An 18,799-nucleotide genomic window follows, 5' to 3' on the forward strand; every position below is an offset into this window, starting at 1 on the left:
CGGGGATACACTGTAGTTGTGCTCCTTCAACTTTAAATGTTCATACATATCACATGGCGATCCTAACCTGCAGACACTGATTCAGTAGGTCTGGGGTGGGGCCTGAAAGTCAGCATTAATAAACAGCTCCTGGGTGATACTGATGGGCACCCAGGTGATGATCTGTGAATTGCACTTAGGGTAGCAACGTGCTAAAGTCCTTAATAGCATTGACTTAATTTACAGCAACATCCCTGAAGATGGTTAACCAATCTGACACAGGAATCTTTAATCACTGAAGGCTGGTGCCAGGGTACATCTCATAGCCACTCAAAATTGAATCATTTCACATCAGAGTCCTTCTGGAGAAAGCATAAGCTGCTGTCATGTTACCAAGAAGAAAAAAATGGCTCATTGGAAAATACTGAATACACTAATTTGAATCTATGATAATTGGGATAGTACTCTACCTTTCTAGGTATTCAATTTTTGCAGATTAAGGAAGAAGAGAAATTTTTTAACTAGCATAGAAGAAACTGCTGCTCCATGGAAACACTGATTTGCATACATAAAAATTCAGTCTATAGACATCCTTTTCAACCTTGTCTGCACAATTGCAATCACCTGGGAGAACTTTTAAACATTAACATGTTAGATTTCACCCTCAGATATTATAATTTAATTGATCTTAGGGGAGGAAATTAGTATTTTTTGAACACTCCCCAGATGATTCTCACATGCAGTCACAGAGAATCTTTGATCATAGCAGTGGATCTCAAATTTGAGCATGCATCAAAATCATGCCTTGTTAAAACATGGATTGCTAGATCTCATCTCTAGAGTTTCTGATTTGATAGGTGTGGGATGGACACTAAAGTGTACATTTCCAACAAATTCCCAGGTACTATTGCTGCTGGTTTGGGGCTCACACTTGGAGAATCACTCACCGACTTACAGCACTGTTTCTCAGTTTTGGCTACACATTGTAATCACCTGGAGAGGCTTAAAGGCTACTTGTCCTTAGTTCCCAGCTGCAAATATTCTAATTTAATTTTTCTGGGGCTTAGTAGTCTGTGCATTGAAGATTTTAAAAAGTTTCCCACATGATTAAAACTTGAGAAACATTAATGGTAATAAAGCAAACCCATTAGGTCTGAGGACCAGAACACTAGCTTTACCTGGATGTTTGTTGGAAATGTAGTCTCAGGCCCAAACCCAGACCTACTGAGTCATAATTTGCATTTAACAGCATTTTCCAGGTGACTTCATATACATTAAAGGTGAGAAGTACTATAGTAGATAGCATTTTAAAGTAACAATTTATTGATCTGTGTCATTTAAAGAAATTCTTGTAATAATTTTTGATAGTTCCTAAAAATATTGTGGCACATAATTTGGTCCAAACTCACTCCAAATTATTGTAGCTTTACTAGATTGCCACTGCACAGACAAGCTCTTGGTTTCTGTTTGCTTTGCAACAGAAGGAAGTAGTAATCCCAGCAGAAAAAAAACTGTGGACTTTCAAGTCTCAAGTAGAAAGAAGGTCAAGAATAACCAAGTTTTTAGGGAAGTAGTTTCACATATTTGCATCAAATTTATTATTCAAGATAAAGTGCTTTTTAGTTAATGCCTTTTGATTTCAGAAAACTGTATGCATTTAATTTATTACCAGAGGTACAATACAAATAAATTCTTAATTTATGAAAGTTTTCATTATGCAACACCTAGATCCTGGAGGATGAGAGTTGGTAGGGAATATAATGTCTTAAAAAAAAAAGTTGTTAAATTGTGTTTTCCTAATTAGCCTTTCTTGATAGTATTTTAGGGAAATATTGAGTGCTCATAGATGATTATAATGTAGAAAGACCAACCATGTGATGGGCCAGAGCACTGGGTCTTAAATTTAAATGTGGTAGGAATCACTTGTTAGAAGTAGATTCTGATTCAGTAGGTCTAGGGTAGGGCCCAAGACTGCATTTCTAACAAACTCCCAGATGCTGGGAAGCTGCTGGTTTGTGGATCACACTCAGTAGCAAGGAGTTAGAGTGACTACTCTCCCAGGATACCTTTTTGTAAACTACCATCTCAGGAACTCAAAAAATCAAGAGGTCTGGTATAAATAGGAAGAAGGGTGATGTTGCTAAAAGTACTAATTTATTAATTTAAATCACCTAGGAAGAGAAAGCCAAAGGTCTAAATTATTCATAGACCTATCATTAATGGAAAGTTAATTGGGAAATGAAGAGTCATTTGAGGCAATTGCAAAATAGTAACACAAATACCTCAGATGACTAGTAGGGCAAAATTTTCAAAATGTTGCAAGCTGTCTGGATGCTTGAAGTAGCAATTTACATGCATAATTAGGTGCAATCAACAGTTTTGAAATGTAATATATTTTCCGAGTCCATATTTACTTGTGACAGATGCTTAAAAAAACTATGTCCCCCAAAAATAGAGGGGCAGAAGAAAGGAGAAATATTTGCATTTAACAATAAGAACCTTTAAAAGGACATGTCTAAATTTAGAACAAATTAAAATTGAAGTATTGTATATTTATTTTGATTTAATCTTCATTTAAACCTTGAAAGAAGTTCACAAACATATTTTGGAAGTAGCAAGCATGGAAGAATAATAACTTACCAGTCAGCTATTCCTGCTTCTCTCTGAACTGACATGTGATTTTTATTTCCACACTGTAGAAGAAAAAAAAAAAAAAAAACCTGACAAATTCAAACCTTTATTGCACAAAATACTATTGACTTTCTTCCTGTCTTTAGAAGGGGCTTCATTCTCTAAAGATACCAAATATCTTTTAGGAAATTTAAATAAAGGCGATTTAAACTGGTAGTTTCTTTTTTGTAAATCAAGGTCTTCAGGTGAATGTGCACTGTGAATGTATATTATCTTACTGTTCTCAATATAACAATGTTAGGTGCTCACTATGCACTAAGACACTCTGATAAGTACATTACACATATAATCTAATTTACCATTGTAAATATTCTATAATGGTCGTTGGTTTATTACCAGGTACTGGGGAGGAGCTTACTCTGTTTTTAACGAGTTCCCAATTTAGAAAATGAACTTGAAATCTAATTTTTAGAAAATCTGAAGGAAAAGAGAATGGGTAATTTGGTCCCTAAACTTTTTCTTCTTTTTCAAAAGCTTGTTCACATTGCATTATTCAGATTGGTTGTCTACACTGAGGAAAGTGGCAATTAATTTGTCACACATGCAGCTTCAGATTAAGAGATAGCATTGAAGAATACAACCTAATGATGTGTTCTTGTGTAACGGCATCTAAAGGGCAGTATGTCTTGATATGTAAAAGTTGTGTTTAAAGTTAATGGAAAGCATTCACGGGATGAGCAATGCAATTTTCCAGTTTCATCAAACAAGTGTGATCTGTAATATATGTTAGGGGGGAAAAAGCCATCATCTGCTAAGAAATGCATGAATAGTTCATTAATCTGCTGATCCGTTTGGGAGCATTACGGAACTCAAAGCCCAGAACAATGGGCTGTATTTAATATTGGACAGGTTCTCGATAACCAGCCATTTATCTCCATAGCTGCTTGAAGGTCCCTCCTGAACCTGCAGAGATGCAGTAGCAGTTCCCGTGAAGTTATAAGCTACTACCCAGCCTTAAGTACTGTTAAATTGAGAAGTCATCCTGCTCACCTGACTAATGGTGAACCCCGATTTAAGAACTTCCAAATCTACTCTCGCCATGTCTCTCTAAATTTGTAGACGCAGCGCACTGCTCGCCCTGGGGTCACCACCGAAGCCTCCTGGTGGAGCCCTGCTCTGCTGAGGACGCTCTTCCAGCACGGAACTCACCACAAAAAAGAGACGGCGCCCAGCTGGCGCCCGCCCCGGGCACATTGCAGTAAATGCCTGGCAGCGACTTCTCGGTTCTCACTCCTCCTACCCCATCGACCCTCTGCTGCCGACCTTTACGCCAAACTCCGGCGCGCCGCGAGACTCGCGTCCTCGCGGTCCCCGAGGGGCCCCACCCCTTCCCGGTTCTAACCTGCGACCTGGCCAGAGGCAAGGGTAGGTCGATTCCTGCCCGGAATTTGCCGTTGGCTTCTCCTTCTCTACTCTGGTTCTCTAGTGCAGGGCTGTGCAGCGCGTAGCCACCAGCAGCAGAGCAGACCCCGGAGCGGAGCTCTGGGACACACACACGCACAGCCCGGAGGGACTGACCCCGGAGGCGTGCGCGGCCGCGGGAGGGAGGGGACCAGGGCCAGCGCGGAGGCGGGGGTCACTGGGGTTGGGGGTGGGCGCGCCAGCCCTCCGCACGCACCTCTTTCTAGTCCTCGCCGCTGCCACCTCGCCCAGGTCGGAGATCCCTCCTTTCCTCGGCTCCTTTGCGTTGGGGAGGGTTGTCGCTTGGTCAGCGGGCGGGGACCGTAGATTTCACTTACACCTGACAGTCCCTATTCCTGCCAGTTTGGCCGGGCATATCCCGGCGATCAGGTTTGTTCTTCCAGCAACTTTGTTCAGAAGGTTGGTAGGGAGGGGAAACGCCGAGGGGCCCCAAGAGACGCTGGAAAGCGGCGAGGAGCGTGGGCCGGGCTGGAGAGCAAGTCCTCGAGCGGCCCTGAGGCTGGGAGCGCGCTGGGAGGCGCCGCCGCCGCCGGGATGCGCTCTGCTTAGCGGGACTGCCGGGGGCGCCTGAAGGCCAGCGCTCCAAGGACACGCGGCCACCCACTCCTCGGGCTCCCCGGCCCAGACGCCGCTAGTGCCGGAGCCGAGCAGGCGAGCGGAGCCGCGGGGAGCGCGGGCGAAGGGTGGCAGGAGGGCGGGCGCGCGGGAGGCGGCCCCTCCTCGGCGAGCCATGCGTGCCACGGGCAGCTGAGGAGCTGCCGGGCGCCGCTGCCAAGTCTCCGCTCCGCTTTTGTCTTGCCCTCCAGTGAATGGGAAGATGGAGATGGATGTTGAGGGAGTTTCTCCGCGCCCGGAGCCCATCCCCCGCTCCCAAGGGGTTGGCGGAGCCTGCCAGGCGCCGCCACAGCCGCCCCAGCCCCAGCTGCCGCCGCAGCCGCTGGCTCAGGATGAACTGCCCGGCGAGAGTGCCGGCGCTGAGGACAGCGACGATCCCGAGACGAGACCCAACGGCGAGAAAGGAGAGAGCAAGGTAGGTCCACAGTGTTGGCGCTGTGATACCTTTTGAACAAAACCAAGGAGTTGCTGTCGTGGCTGTCACTTTAACCCCTCCGCTCCCCAACCCCCTTCCCTCGTTTGTGTGGGGGTGGGGGTGGCAGATGTGAAGAAGGCTTAAATTAAGGGAATCCATGGGCGCTAGTGACTTTCCGAACTGGAGGGTATGTGCAGAAGTCTGTCCTGGTTTCAGTGCTCAGCGGTGTGTGCAGAGAAAAGTCTTCTGGTACATGCGGTGTGTTGCTCTGGTCGAGCACAGCACCTCAGCAGAGCAGTGTTGAGACCTTTGCTTGCCCTCGCCGTGTAACTGAGGCTTATTTGGATGATATAGGTCCGGGAAAACATATCTTTAGGAGCTGCCAAGTGGCTTCTGAGACTCCTTGGAGGGAGGTGACATCAACCTAAAGATAATAACAATGGGAGCAAAGTTTGGCTCATTTGCAGAATGGAGCGCCTTGCTTAACCCTGCTCTAAGCTGGAGGTCCTCCTCCTGACCTGGTATCCTCCTTCTAGGAGGGCAGGGATCAACAGCCTGGCAGCAGATGAGCCCTACAAATCTTTTGCAGCCCTGCTGTGTCATTGTAGACCAGGGGATACCTGCTACTTGCTGTGGAAAGAGGAGTTCTTCAGGTAATTGGATTCCAATAAGAAGTGGCTTGAATGTTATTTTCTGGTGCTGGTGTCTCTTCTGCTGAGAAAATTGTAAAGCAGAGGAAATGGCATAGAAAATACTGCCTTAGTAGTATTAGGAGGGTGTGTTTATTACAGCTTTGTCTCTGGGTAGTCTTCCTTCACACACTCGGAGTTTAGTTTTGTGGAAGCTAATGTTGCTTTGTTTTATCTGTATAAAGTGTACACTGTCTATTTGTTAATGTATTTTGAAACTGGCTGGTAATATTGGGGAAAATTTGGTTCAACAAATCAGAATATTGGAACCAAATGAGTCAGTCTGTCTACTTTCTCACTTTTGCTCACTTAAAGAAGTGTGCAGGAAAATGGGCACTTCTGCTAATTAGAACGGAATTGTGTGTCATGAAGTGCCCCTTCTTGGAGATTGCCTTGGTTTCTGTTAGGGCTTTCCTAAGACACTAGTGGATTAAACAAATGCTGGAAATGTGTCAGGATCACATTGAATTGCTGTTCAGTGTTTGGAGACAGGCTCACTTAACAAGTTCAGATTTGCAAATGTTCAGAATTGTTTTGCATTTTGAAACGGAGCTAAGAATCAAAATTGTTGTTTATCTTCCAAAATCAATATTGTTATTTAAATGGCAGTTTACCAAGGAACTAGAATTTGAACAAACTCTGGATGCGACCGGGGTGCCTTACAAATGCATACAAGATTTACATTGTGAAAACTATGATGAATTTTAATATTCCAATATCCTCAGCTTTCCAGTCGCTCTTGATTTCATGAATATTTAATTCTGTCATGACTGCATATTTACTACTTTCAATGACTGTCTGCGCTCAGTTTTATGAAATAACCATAACTGAGCATGGTATTACCTAATTGAACTTTAAGTCTCTTTTGCAAAATAGGTGTGGAGAATAATTAAAATATACAACCAGTGCTGCCATTTCCATATTGTTGATTCATATGCCCTGGGCATGAGAAATTCCTGCCATCAGCAAAAATGTGTGCTTATTTGTTTCCCTTTGATGCACCATGCAGACTGTCTGATGTTTTACCGGTTGTGAGGAATAAGGAAGGCAATGCACTAGAATACTACAGCAGGTGAAGAGAGGACTGAAAGCAGGTTGATTACATTTAGTTAATTAGCATGTTCAGATAATTGAGTATTCTGATGATGTGATTCGCTTCATGTTTGTCTGCAATTTCTTGAGGTGGAAACAAAATACTACTTTTTATTTCCTCCAGGTGTTTGTCTTAAAACATTATGTTGCATCCTTCTCTTAACCTACAGATCAGCTTTGTTAACCCTTTGCTTGCCTCTAATACTGTCCTACTGGTTCTTTTGAGTCTGAGGATGGTTGCTGTGTTTCAGACTTTCATAACTGTTTTTGTCTTTGACGGATACTAAGGCAAGATTGTAAATTGATTTTTCTTAGCAAATCCTTATTTCTTTAGTGGGGAGTTCTTTGGCTGTCTGACCGAATTATTCTATTAAAATATAAATGGAAGGACAAACTGGTATAAGGTGAAATGGGGTTTTACTAAGCTGTTTGGGGTGAGGTGGAGTAGTTTATCACAGTGTGGTTTTCAAACAGTAATGTACAAGCACTGTACCAGGTGATTATGTTTTTTTCTCATTCATAAGAGCAATAAAATACAAATTTCAAAAACAGAATGATTAACTTTACCTTAAGGATATTATAAATAGGATGTGAGTGGATATGGCCCTTGAAAATTAAGTGTCAAGGACTAATGGCATTTTTTTTTTTTGTAAGATTCTGGTTTAGGGCCATGATTTATTCTCATATGAATTTATCTCAGTTGTCTTATTGGAAAAGAAAGCAGAGCTTAGTGCCAGATCAGCTTGTCTCCTAAATTGCAGGATCGTGGGTCATATGTCCTCAGAAAGTCTATGAAATAAGAAGAAAGGTTAGAAAACTGGATCAGTCAGGGGATTTTTTACACCTGAGTTTCATGATGTGACTGGTGCTTTCTGTCCTAGAATAATGTTTCCTGATTCCTCTCTAGCAAATACTCTTCAAAGAAATATTAAAGCAGCTGCATATTATATATGCTTTGATTCCATGAATTCAGGAGGAAACAGACCCAAAATAGACCATCTATTCTTCCTCTGTGCTTTAAGGCAGGTTTATATTAAACCCTTGCAAAAACAGCCTCTTCTCTTTGCAATGACATCTAAAGACAATATTGTAATCACCGTTGGTGACCTGGTGAGATATTTCCTCACCCATTATTTCAAGACCACCTTCCTTATGTCTGAAAAGAGGTCCTCTAAACTAGATAGATCTCTTTTCTTTTGGTCTTAGCAAAGAAGATTAAATGATCATGGTCCTTAAGTAAAAGGACCATGATCATTTTACTTAATGATTCTTGAAAGTGCTCTTGATTCAAATTCTTGAAAGCGCTCTTGATTCTGGATTTGATCATCCTCAGAACTTTCTTAGAAAGTTTTCTGTGGGATCTAAGTATTCTCTCCTTTCATTGCTTTTTAAAATTCTTCTGAAATGCTTTGGTTTTAGCAAATAACTCTTGGATGGGTGTTTCTGAAACTTCCTTTGGAAAAGTTAAAAAAAACTTTCTTGTGTCTAGGACCTGTACTCCAGTGTGTTATTCCCTTTGTATTATAAAGTTACTTATATAAAGTGGAAATTCTTCCCTGATCTGATCCTAGATGCCAAATAAAAATGACTTTTTTCCTTCAGTTTCATGTCGTTGATATATTCTCTCTTTTACTTCATTCCTCACACCCTATACCTGCCTCACCTCCGACTGCCAGTACTGTTTACTACAGTATTTTATATAGAAGGTATATTTATGGCCCAGATGTGAAGCGTTATGACCAAACTCTCTTTTTGGCTCAGCTCCTATTAAATCCTTGGTTTGCAAGATGTGTTATTCCCATGGCTTTGGATTAGAGGAACTCTGTGCTGTTGCTACCAATGATACATTGTTGTTGAAAATGACTCAATTCTCACTTCGACTGCATTCCATCAGTAATGCTGTTCTTACAGTCATTCTTTAGGAGCATACTGTAGGGACTCTTACTTAGCATGTCACTACATTTTTGAAAGCCTTTTATTTTGGAAACAGATTTATATTTATAGATAAGATGCAAAGACATATTCTTTGCCCAGCTTCCTCTAATGTTAACATCCTACGTAATCAAGGTATGCGTATTACAATAAAGAAATGAACATTTGTATGAAACTACTAATTAACTTGTGTAGCAAAATCTTTTTTGAGTGAATGTGTAACATATAGATGCTTACCATTCTATTCTTTTCGTCTTTAAGGTGATCTTTATACCTGAAAGGCTCTGTGAGAGGGTATTTAAGAGTAAAATTTAACTTCAGGGTGACTATCTCTCCCTTTCATCTGTTGAGTATGAACAGCTTGCAAAGTGCAAAGTTAGAGGTTCCTGGAGCTCTGCGTAACTGCAGTGAGCCCTGGGGGAGTTACAACTTTGGCAGAGCTCTTGAGTGCTCTTAGCTTGAGAGGAATAATGGTCTTCCTTTTTTTTTTTTTTTTTTTTTTTTTTAAACTGAAAAACGTTCCTGCTCCAGGTAAGATAAGGTTTGTCAGTACGCAGAGGACAGCAAAGTCTCAAGTGTCAGGTAGAGGATAAAAGGCAATTGATAAATTCAAGGTAGTTCACTTTGATGCCTAACTCCTTGGGTGATTGTTTCTGGCATGAAATATAATAGAAGCCTTTTTGGTTTTGCACTGTGTATTAACCAGGTGGACTCTGACTTCTGGCACAGAAGCAGAACCGTGTCCACAAAAGGTAGGATGTCAAAGTGATTAAAAGTGTTGACTGTGAAATAAAAATGACCCTAGTTTGATCCTGGCTTGGTCTTTCATTAGATCTTGATCTTAGACAAAGTCTTAATGTTTCTAAACCTCAGTCTTTTCATCTGTGAAATAGGAATAATTATGGTGCTATCTATGGTTAGTGTATGGCTGGAATGAGATAAAATGTGTAGAGTTTTCAATTCAGTGCTTCATAGGTAATGACTGCTCCATAACAGTGAATAAATTTTATAAATTGGGGCTCCAAGTCCCCCCTAAATTTTCAGGGGGGACTTGGAGCCCCAACTTATAAAACCAGAGGGTTCTGGGACTGGAAGTGACACAGACACACTTTTCTGCAGTCAAACCAAGTTGTTGCTCATGTACCTGGTTTTGCCCTGTGGTCCTTAAGATGTTCTCAGGTCTTTCTTGGTACGCAGAAGGTTAGCAAATAGTTATCTTGACTTATCAATAATCTGCTGTTTTCTCATCAGGAAAGCCAAGGAAGAGCAGGATGAAAAAGTCTCTATATCCCACCCCAGGCCCCAGAAATATGCCTAAGATGCTATAAAGCAAAGGGATTGCTCTGCTTTTGCAAATTATATTTATGGCTTTTCAGAAAGATTAGGTGGCAAATCTTAAAACTTAAAAATGATTGAGTTAAAATGTTGTATCTGTTAGGGCTCCTTTGTTGCAGGACACAGAAACTAACTTTAATTTGAGCAAAATATTGTATTGTAAAATTTTAACTTACAAAATCAAAGGGAAAATTACAAAACTAGTTTTTGGGAAGTGCTGAAATAAGAGATGCTCAGATTTAAGTAGTAGAAAGTACAGAAAGGCTTCCTAAGGGTGCTGACATAAGAAAAATAAATCCCAGCCATTTTTCGCTTTTATGCCCCTCTTCTCAAGACCTGGATTTTATAGGAAGATTATCTAACTGGCCTCTCTTGGGTCAGATAGCTGCTTCTTGGCCAGGGTAAGGTGGGAATCCTCAGTGCAGGTTCTGTCAAATTGTATCTTTTGGAAGGAGTATAATTCCTGGAGGAAAAAAAATCATGGTGCTGTTATCAGATCAGAGAAAATGGGTACTAGTTGCCAAAACAACCATGATAATTCCTTTCCTAAACAGAGAGAGGGAGAGAGAAAGAAGGAAAAAGAGAATGAGAAAAAAGGAGAAGGAGATATAGACACGTATTTAGACAAGAATCTAGACTATTCAGTAGCATTGCATTCCTGCCATTTTAAAAGAAAGAATACAGAGAAAAATATGGAATCTCTAGCTTACTTATGTGCAGGAAGAAGAGCGGAGAGCTTGAACCCTATTTTTATATGCAAAACGAGACTCCTCGAATTAGGAAACTGGATCGGAATGCATAGCCCACTGGGTCTGGTCTACCCAATCTCCTTTCTTTATTTTTACATAGGAGAAAATTGAGGTCCCATAAGTGATTTGCCCAATGGCAGAGCTGTCACTTGAATACCATTTAACCTAGAACGTGCATCCAGATGGCATAAGTCAAAGTCCCTCCTCTTCTTAGGAAACTTCAGTCTCCTCTGAGTTCTGATATGGTTACATGAAACATTTGGAGTCTGCTTTAGAATTTTAAAATTCTTAGTTCCTCCACTTATGAAATGAGATCAGTAGCATACATCTCCTGAACAGATCATCTGATAATGGATGCAATTAGGCCCTGATGTTTTAAATTACAGACCTTTCATGGTACTCCTGTCCTTTAGAATAAAATATATTATAATTGTTGTCTGCCTATAAATTAAAGCAAGTTGGTTTCTTGCTCAAATTCCCAAAGCTTTTTCTCTGACCTTTGAATTTATATGTCAAGATGTTTCTGTTCTCACATTTCGACCTTATACCATACTGAGGAGGTCCTGTAGGTGGTAGAATCATGCGTAGTATTAGTTTCTCCTTTTTGGTGGCAAGTGTGGGGAGTGAGCTTTTTATTCCTGGGAACACAATCTTCTGGCACCATACCTGGCACATAGCAGGTAGGTGCTAAATAAAAATAGTGGTTATGTTGAATTCTGTGTTGATGCATTCAGTCAACATGTGTTAGCTGGGATTGCAAAGTCAAAAAAGTTAAAGCTCCTCAGTTCAGTGGAGGAGACACACTGATACACAGATCATAATGCTGTAAGAGGATGAGGGCCATGTAAGAGATGAGAATAAGAGGTATTGCAAAGAAGGGCTCAGCTGCCCTCACTGAATGGAGGCTTCATAAAAAGGAGCCATTTCAGCAGGTTTAAAAGAAATAGGAAATGCAGTGCAAGAGCTTTCCAGATAGGGGGAATGGGTCAATATTTGGAATGACTGAGAAAGATTCAGAAGTTTGTCACAAAATTAGTAGAGGTAGTAGCTGGAGGCATATTTATCAGGAAGGCCTTGTAATGGCATGCCATGACATTTGGACTTTATCTTATAAATAGTAGGTTGAGTGTAAAACTTTGAGGCTGTCATAGCAGTCTAACACTGTCCAGCAGGGTTTTCCAGACTTGGGAATTCCCTAAATCAGTCCATTTAAAAGAAAATGTAGAGACAGAAATAGAACTAACTCTTGTTTATTGTGTGACAAGAGAGAATATTATATCATTTTACAAATGAAGTGCATTTAAGCTCCAAAAATGGTAAATAAAATATATGTCAGAATAGAGTAGGTAGCAGCCCTCACTCAGCTCTCTTCCAACCCGTCTCTCTCAGATGCATCCTGTCTTATCCCACCATATCCCATCACACCCCACTACCCTCATTGTCCTCACTTCTCTGTAGACCCTTATGTACTTCCTTGTGGACTGGGGGTTGGGAACTGCTGGGGGCATCTGTGTCAAGCCTGAGATTGTTTTTACCTCTAAAATATTATTGAAAGTAAAACATTCCTGAGCTTAAAAACATAAAAACATATTGGAGGCAGCAGGAGGAGTAGCAATTCTGTAGCTTAGTCTTAAAAACTGAGGCCGTTTAACCTGTTTTCTAAGATAAAGCATTGACCTGTCTATCAAGCATTCTGATGAATAGCCAAATGGAATGAGACTGTAGGACACGTAGAGACACTGATCAGTGAGTGGTTCCTACATTTCCTGAGATGCTCCTCAGATAATGAAAGGCACAGGTCACAATTTATTCACAAAACCTAGTGGCTGGCTCTGTGCTGTCCCTCCATCCCATACTTCCTCCTGTACAATTTTCCAGACTTGCATCTCCCTCCCCCTTAGACCTTGTTCTTTACATTCTGGTTTTGGGTTTTTCTTTTTAAGTAAAATTAATCGCCACATAATTTACAGACAGTAAAACTCACCCTTTTTACGTATACAGTTTGGGTTTTAACAAAGGTGTACACCTGTGTAACCACCATGATTAGGATGTACGATGTTTCTGTCATCCTCAAAGAGTTCTTTTGTGTTCCTTGCTGCATAATTCCCTCACCTTTCCCCAGCCTTTTCAAAAATTTTCTGTAAATTGAGTCAAATAGTATGTAGCCTTTTGTGTCTGGCTTCCTTTGTTTAAAAAAAATTGGTTTGATATCCACCCAGTTTGTTGTATGTATCAATAGTTCATTTTTCACGGAGTAATCTTTTGTTGTATGGATGTACAGTATACCACATGTTGCTTTTCCATTTACCTTGTGATGTACATTTGGGTTGTTTACAAATTTTGGGCTTTTATGAGTAGAACTGCTATGAGCTTTGTTTTATGAGTGTGAGGACATTTTCATTTCTCTCGGATGAATTTCTAGGGATAAGATTGTTGGGTCATGGAAGTGTGTGTTTGACTTTATAAGAAGTTGCCAATCTACTGTTGAAAGTAGCTCGACCATTTCACATTTCTACTATCCATTCCAGTCCCTGAGAGTTCCAGTTCCTCCACATCATTGCGAACACTTGGCATTGTCAGTATTTTTAATTTTAGTTATTCAAGTAGATGTACAATGATATCTCATTGTGGTTTTAGTTTGTATTTGCCTATTAAATAATGATATCGAGCCTCTTTTTATGTGCTTAATTGTTATTTGTATGTTTCTTTGATAAAAAGTCTGTTCAAATCTTTGCCCATCTTAGAAAAAATTGGGTTGTTTATATTCCTTATTGATACAATCTGTTGTTTTCACATAGATAGATTTAGGTTTCAGAAACCCTGGTAGACGTTTGAGGAGATTTCAAAGTGAGGGACATTTCAAGTTTTCTTTATTAGGGTTGTTGGTGAACTAGCATTTACTGGGCATTTATCATGTGCCAGTCACGGAGTGAGTTAGATTCACATCAGGTGGTCTCATCTTATGCTTTGTAGTAATCCTGAGAGATACCTGTTATTAACCCTGAGGTCACACAGCTAGTGTATGGCAGAGAAGGCATTAAATTGAAGTTTTTCTGATACACTCTTTCCACTTCCTCAGGTGTGACTCCGAGGCTTGTTCTCCACAACTGACTGGTTAGTTTCCCAGCCAAATCCCTTGCACTGCTCTGGGTGTTTTAAAAGCAGCCCTCAGGTGAAATAACACTGCTGGCACTGACATGCAAATCAGAACATTGAGCTTAAGGCAGAGAATGCTCCCGGTTTTATTTCAGTCCTGAAAAAAATCCTATCCATTTCAGAAGATAGAAAAGTGAGAACTCTCCAGAGAAGTGGAACGTCTAGGTGTTCATTTACATGTCAGCACCCAAGGGTGTGCATCTCTCAACTAAATTGCACTGCTGTGTTACCCACGGGCCTAAGTTAGGGGTAACTCCTGGAAATTAGACCCCATTTTAAACCCCAGTTGTGTTTCTACAGGCTGTAAGGACCTTGGGCAAACCATGTGGATGCTGTGGTCTGGATTCCCTTATCAATAAAGATGATGGATAAGGTCTTCCTACTACACCTGAGGTTATAGGATTGAATTACTGGTAGGGTTACTAACTTATCTCAGTTTATCATTGAAAGTTCTCCATCTCAGGTAAACCAGGACAGTTAGTCACCCTACTTATGGGATGCATGTAAAACGTCTGTGCCTTTATAGGCTCTCAGGATATGGGAGCTGTCATGGTTGAATGTGCTTTGGGGCATTCGATCTGTGAGTCTGAAAATGACTCATTGTATTTCAGAACTAATGAGACCCTAGGAATGATTCCAGCTTCTTCAAATTGACTTTAAAAATACTTCAAAGCAAGACTCTGGATTGAATTGGAGGAAAAAGGTTACCTTTTTGAATAAGTGGCCATAGAATTTTCTGAGGCAGCTCCCCAAAGCCTCTAACCACAATTTAAGTGTGTTGTAGGATGCTAGCTGTGTTTTAGAATGCTAATCTCTTTGGCTAGAGAAGGGAAAGCTCTTTGAAAGAGTGCCTTCCCTGGAAGAACAAAAATCACCTCAATATAAATTTTTTTAAGTTGCATGGCTGGTAGGGTTTGTATCATTAAGAATCAGACTCAACATCTCCCACGGGAACCCTAATTGGGGAAAAGAACTGCTTTTGTAGGAAAGAATGGGAGACTTGGATGGTGTGACACTGGATCCTGGATCTGCCCTTGTTAACTGTGAACTCGTGGACAAGTCACATTTTCTTTGAGTCTCAGAATCCATGGGGCTAATACTGCTACCTTTCTAGGAACTGTCTAGGCTAGAAACTCAAATTCAGTAGTGCATGAGCCAAGCCTATTGTAAGTTCTTGCATGAATCTGAATGTATATATACCAGTCACTCTGATTTTGTTAGATAAATGAGTCCCACCTGCTTTTATGGTTTTTATGATCTCATTAAAGAAATTGAACAAAAGAATATCTCATCAGAGTTAAAGGAGCTAGGGAATAGGGTGGTGCATAGGATCATGTGGTCGTTCCTGAGAAGGATGCCCTCAGATGATACTGCATGGGTTTGTGTGCCCAGGGGCTCCTAGGGGCTGGATTTGGTTAGCAGGACACCACCAGGGGCATCTCCAGCTCCCCCTGAAAACTTGCTCTCCTACCTGTCTTGCTTGCTTTTGGATGAAAGTAATAATCACCTTTTTTTTTTTTAAGTATACTTTGAAGATTTTTTGAGCTCACAATGTCCTATCCCAAGCCTTTGCTCAAGCCATTCCCTTTGCCTAGAATGTTCTTCCTTCCTCCCCTTTCACTTTCTTGTCACACAGTTAATTCCTATTCAGCCTTCAAATTTCAGTTCAATACCTCAAGGAAACTTTCCCTGATTTGAACCTTTCCTTGCATGCCTCATAAGTCAGGTTCCTCACATAGAGGGTAACAATACACACTGGGGCCTATTGGAGGGTGGAGGGTGGGAGAAGGGAGAAAATCAGGAAAAATAACTAATGGGTACTAGGCTTAATGCTTAGGTGGTGCAATAATCTGTAAAACAAACCCCCCGTTACAAGTTTACCTGCACATGTACCCCTGAACTTAAATTAGAAAAAATAAGTCAGGTTCCTGTTGATATAATTTCACATATTCTTAGTTATGTAATGTGTCTAACGTATGTCATGAGGACAGGGACAGGTCTGTCTTTTCAGGCAATTTCTCCAATCTTAACGTAGCAGCAATCATATCATGGTACCCATTTTGATAATCTTTTATTTAAGACTCACTTTCTGGGACAGGATGGTCAACATTCTTAGGCAGCCCACATTTTAGTGGGAGAGAGAGATACTAAACAAATAAACAACTAAATAAACATTACAGATAATAAACAACTAAAAAAAAATTCTGACACCAGTGGCCCCTTAGCTGTAAGCATATATTCAGACCCCCTGTCTAACCATATTTATTTAAGGAAGCAAACAACCATAATCGAGCCTGTTCTCTGGAATGGCCACGTATCTTAGAGACTCAGAAACCTGGCCTTGTTTACTTCTTTCTACTTTGTCTGCAGAGTTTAAGTTCTGCTCACCATGTTGGCATTGGGAAATATGCAGCACATGCGCCACCAGCTCCCCTTCCTGGGTTCATGTTAGTCATTGCCAACTAATCACAGCACTCTTTCCCACTGAGTTCAGCCTTTTCCTTGGAAGCCGGCATTCCCTAACAATCAGTTGGAGGTGGTGTGCATGATGAAACTCTGGTGCAGTCCTTACTAGGCTTACAGCTGTCTTAGCAATGCCTTTTCCCTTGCTTCGGCCAGACATTCAATCTTCAGAGCTTCCCTCCTCAATTTCTAGACTTGCATTATTCAATATAATGGTCAATTGAAACGTGGCTATTTACATTTAAACGTGAATAAAAATAAATTACAAATTCTGTCACTCATTTGCATAGCTCAACTTCAAATGCTTAAAAGCCACAAATCTAATGGCTACCATGTTGCACAGTGCAGATATAGAGTGTGTCTATTATTGCAGAATGTTTTCCAGGACAGGGGTGCTGTGGATTACAGGCTGTTCTCAGAATAGCAGCCTGCCTCAGCTGTTGCTCTGAGAAGCTGTGAAACAAATCCTTTGACAAGGATGGAGACTTTACAACTTCCCTGGGTTTGCTTTAGGTTCTTGGTGACTTACAAATTGTTTTAGAATTACCAATATTGTTGTGTATAGAGGCAGTTTACAGCAAGATCTCTTTCAAAAACTTTGGCTAGTGGGGTTACCACTTTTATATAGGTGTTCTCTTGAATCCTGGTTTTTGCCCTTGACCGTTATTGAAAGCAGTCCCTGGTAAAGTGGTTCCAAGAGATGGCTTTTCTATTACCCAAGTTCAAAGCCTTTATTAGTGGGTAGTCCAACAGCTGCCTGAAGCACCATTGACATCTCCTTTAGCCATTTACTAATGATTGTCTTCACACTGTGGGGATTACTATAATGGCACTTATTGTCAGAATACACAGGCAGAGAAATCTTGCCAAGAGCCCAAATCTAATATCATCAAAGAGCCTCCATGCTTGCAACAGTGTAGGGAATAATTTTCAAACTATATAACGGATAAAGAATTCTAAGATACAAAGTTACCCTCTTAAGGTGTTTGTCCTATTCTTATATCTTAAAAAATTTCAATTGTGTTATGATTGTGATGGTTTTAGGTATAGATAAATAAGAAAAAGAGTATATATGAAAGGAGTCTGATAATAGATACTACCTTTTTAGCCCATCTTGTATTTCTTTTTTTAAATCATGAGTGAGAAGAGTAATCTTTTTAAGACTGGGGGAAGGATTGGGGAGTTAGTCCTGAAAGATCCTAATAGGAGACTTGCTGTGCCTTTGTCTGGCACATTAACTGTCAGCAGGAAAAGAGATGGGAAAATGGCCCCAGGGCCGATTTGGTGAATTTCCTCCCTGTTAGCTAGGATGAAAATTTGAATGACACCTTGAAGTGATCTAAAACTCTTTTATTTACACATGCAGTTAGCCAGGAGGCCCCTAGGCATCACATTCAGAAGGTAGCAATGCATGGAAGACAGTGAGAGTGAGAGATGTCAGCTCTCTCTCCTCCATCCCAGCAGTGGCAGATAATTGGGAATAAGGAATGAGAATACAGTTGATACAGAGAACAATAATCAAGAAAGAAAAAAAAATATATAGCTAAGCCAATAAAAATGACATCTTTCTGGTATTTTTACATACCATTTAAGTATTAAAAACATAGAGATACAGAAAGACTAATATATTTGCCAAAAGTTAGAGATGTAACCAAGGCAACCGTAATTGCCCCTTAGTCATTACCTTCTTACTTCTTTATATTTGAACTAAAGACAGGAAGCTAGAGCTCATCAGGGATGCACAAGAATCACTTTTCACCACTGAAATTTACTAGTGAAAATACGGACTCTTGATATCTGTGATGTCAACAGCTTCGAGCAACTTGAAACCTAGAAATGTGCATGAATAAGGAGCAAGAATGAAAGAAAAATTGCTGTAACTCTTTGCTGTACCTATTGTGTCTTCCCATGCTCACTACTAAGAAATGTGCATTCACTTTCTGTATGTGATTATGGCAATAGCACTCAGCTCAGAGTCAACCCAGCTGGGAGTCACAGCCCAAATATTGGGTGGTCATGTGTCCATTTGTTCTATTCTACTATAAGTTTCCAGGCAATTTTGGAATTCAAAGAAACCTCGTTTACGGCACTAGTCCCTGAATTCCACAGAGATTTGATATCTATGGCAATATCAACATGTCAGATGTTGCTTCTCTGATTGTTTATCCTTTGAGTGAGGAAGAAGAGGTAAAGAAAAAAGAATATTCTTGAGGGAAAAGCAATGTTGGAGACCTAACATTTCACAGCTGCTGTGATGTCTG

General features: G+C 40.7%; 1 protein-coding gene across 3 annotated transcripts in view; it reads left to right on the top strand.

The window, feature by feature from the left end:
- RBMS3 (RNA binding motif single stranded interacting protein 3) overlaps positions 1 to 18,799 on the top strand; it is a 1,456,421-nt gene that overhangs the window by 5,595 nt on the left and 1,432,027 nt on the right. For 2 of the 3 annotated variants that reach the window (XM_074405764.1, XM_074405765.1), the window contains exons 3-4: positions 3,730 to 4,035; positions 4,899 to 5,122. In XM_074405764.1, coding sequence (XP_074261865.1) covers positions 3,873 to 4,035; positions 4,899 to 5,122 — 387 coding nt within the window. In that variant the 5' untranslated portion in view covers positions 3,730 to 3,872. Of the gene's footprint in view, positions 1 to 2,762; positions 4,036 to 4,898; positions 5,123 to 18,799 lie in introns of those variants that run through there. The other variant, XM_074405763.1, reaches the window with a different exon arrangement.

This window comes from Saimiri boliviensis, chromosome 9 (assembly GCF_048565385.1).
Source record: "Saimiri boliviensis isolate mSaiBol1 chromosome 9, mSaiBol1.pri, whole genome shotgun sequence".
NCBI lineage: Eukaryota > Metazoa > Chordata > Mammalia > Primates > Cebidae > Saimiri > Saimiri boliviensis.